Source organism: Condylura cristata, unplaced genomic scaffold, assembly GCF_000260355.1.
Source record: "Condylura cristata isolate star-nosed mole 26May11 unplaced genomic scaffold, ConCri1.0 scaffold00004, whole genome shotgun sequence".
Classification (NCBI taxonomy): Eukaryota; Metazoa; Chordata; class Mammalia; order Eulipotyphla; family Talpidae; genus Condylura; species Condylura cristata.
This window is the reverse complement of record NW_004567105.1, coordinates 211127-212068: the sequence shown is the minus strand read 5'-3', so window position 1 is coordinate 212068 and position 942 is coordinate 211127. Positions and strand designations below refer to the sequence as shown.

The window sequence follows — 942 nt, the reverse complement described above, 5'->3', positions numbered from 1 at the left end:
CGCACAGCCTGACACCTGCTTTGAGGCCCCCTCGACCCCCAAGGCAGGGGTGCCGAGGGCCGCCACGGGCGGCCCCGCTCTGGTCCTCGGTTCCCGCAGGTTTCCGTCGGAAGGGCGCGGCGCTCTGAGACCCACGAAGGCACCGCGGAGCCGGAGCCGGACACTGGCGGGAAGCCACCCGCAGCGGCCCGGCGGGGCGCCCTGCCCACACCAGACCGCGCCCCGAGTCCAGCCGGGAGGGGAGCCCGGGGCACAGCAGACCCCGCCCGCCCCCGCGTTGCAGCGGCCCGCCTGTCCTGCTCCCCACTCGGCTCAGGGGCGTCCTCTCGCCCCGCGCCTCTGGCCTGGACCCCAGTCGTGTGTGCACGAATCAGTCAAGCCAGATCTTAGCACAGAAAGCGCAGCGTGGCGGGAAGGCGCTCGGGGCAGAGCCGCCGCTCGCCGGACACCGCTCGTTTCCCTGCAGGCAAGTGGCAACGCAGCAGGAAACCGGCCACGAAAGCAGCCTGAGGAGCCCGGGCAGCCGTGGGCCTGGCCCGGGCCGAGGCCGACACAGTCCGACAGCTGTCCAGGGCAGCGGCACAGCCCAGCGGGGAGAACTGGGCCGGAACGGCTGGGCGAGCCCCCGGTGGGCAGCCAGTGGGCCCAGCAGGCGGCCTCGGGGCGCACCGCGCCCAAGCCACCACGCGCGCCCTCGGGAACGGACTGGACGTTAGTGCAGAAACCGAGAGCCCCGAGGCCAAACAGAGGACAGCAGCTGTCGGCATCGGACGCGCGTGGCCGCCAGGGGGCGGCGGTCATGACTGAGGCGCCCCCGAGGGGCAGCAACACAGGCAGGAGCCAGAGAGCCACGCGGAAGACACACGGGAGAGAGAAGCCAGCGGGGGAGGAGGCGCGAGGGGCCCCAGCGCGCGTCCGAGGCACGGCCCGGCGGCCCCCAGC

The 942-nt window shown here is 74.1% G+C and overlaps 1 protein-coding gene across 1 annotated transcript in view; it reads right to left on the bottom strand.

Annotated features, from left to right (window-relative positions):
- Positions 1-942, bottom strand: part of LOC105854725 (gamma-tubulin complex component 6-like) — a 3802-nt gene that overhangs the window by 957 nt on the left and 1903 nt on the right. The window contains exon 4 of the mRNA XM_012735080.1: positions 394-599. Coding sequence (XP_012590534.1) covers positions 394-599 — 206 coding nt within the window. The remainder of the gene's footprint in view (positions 1-393; positions 600-942) is intronic.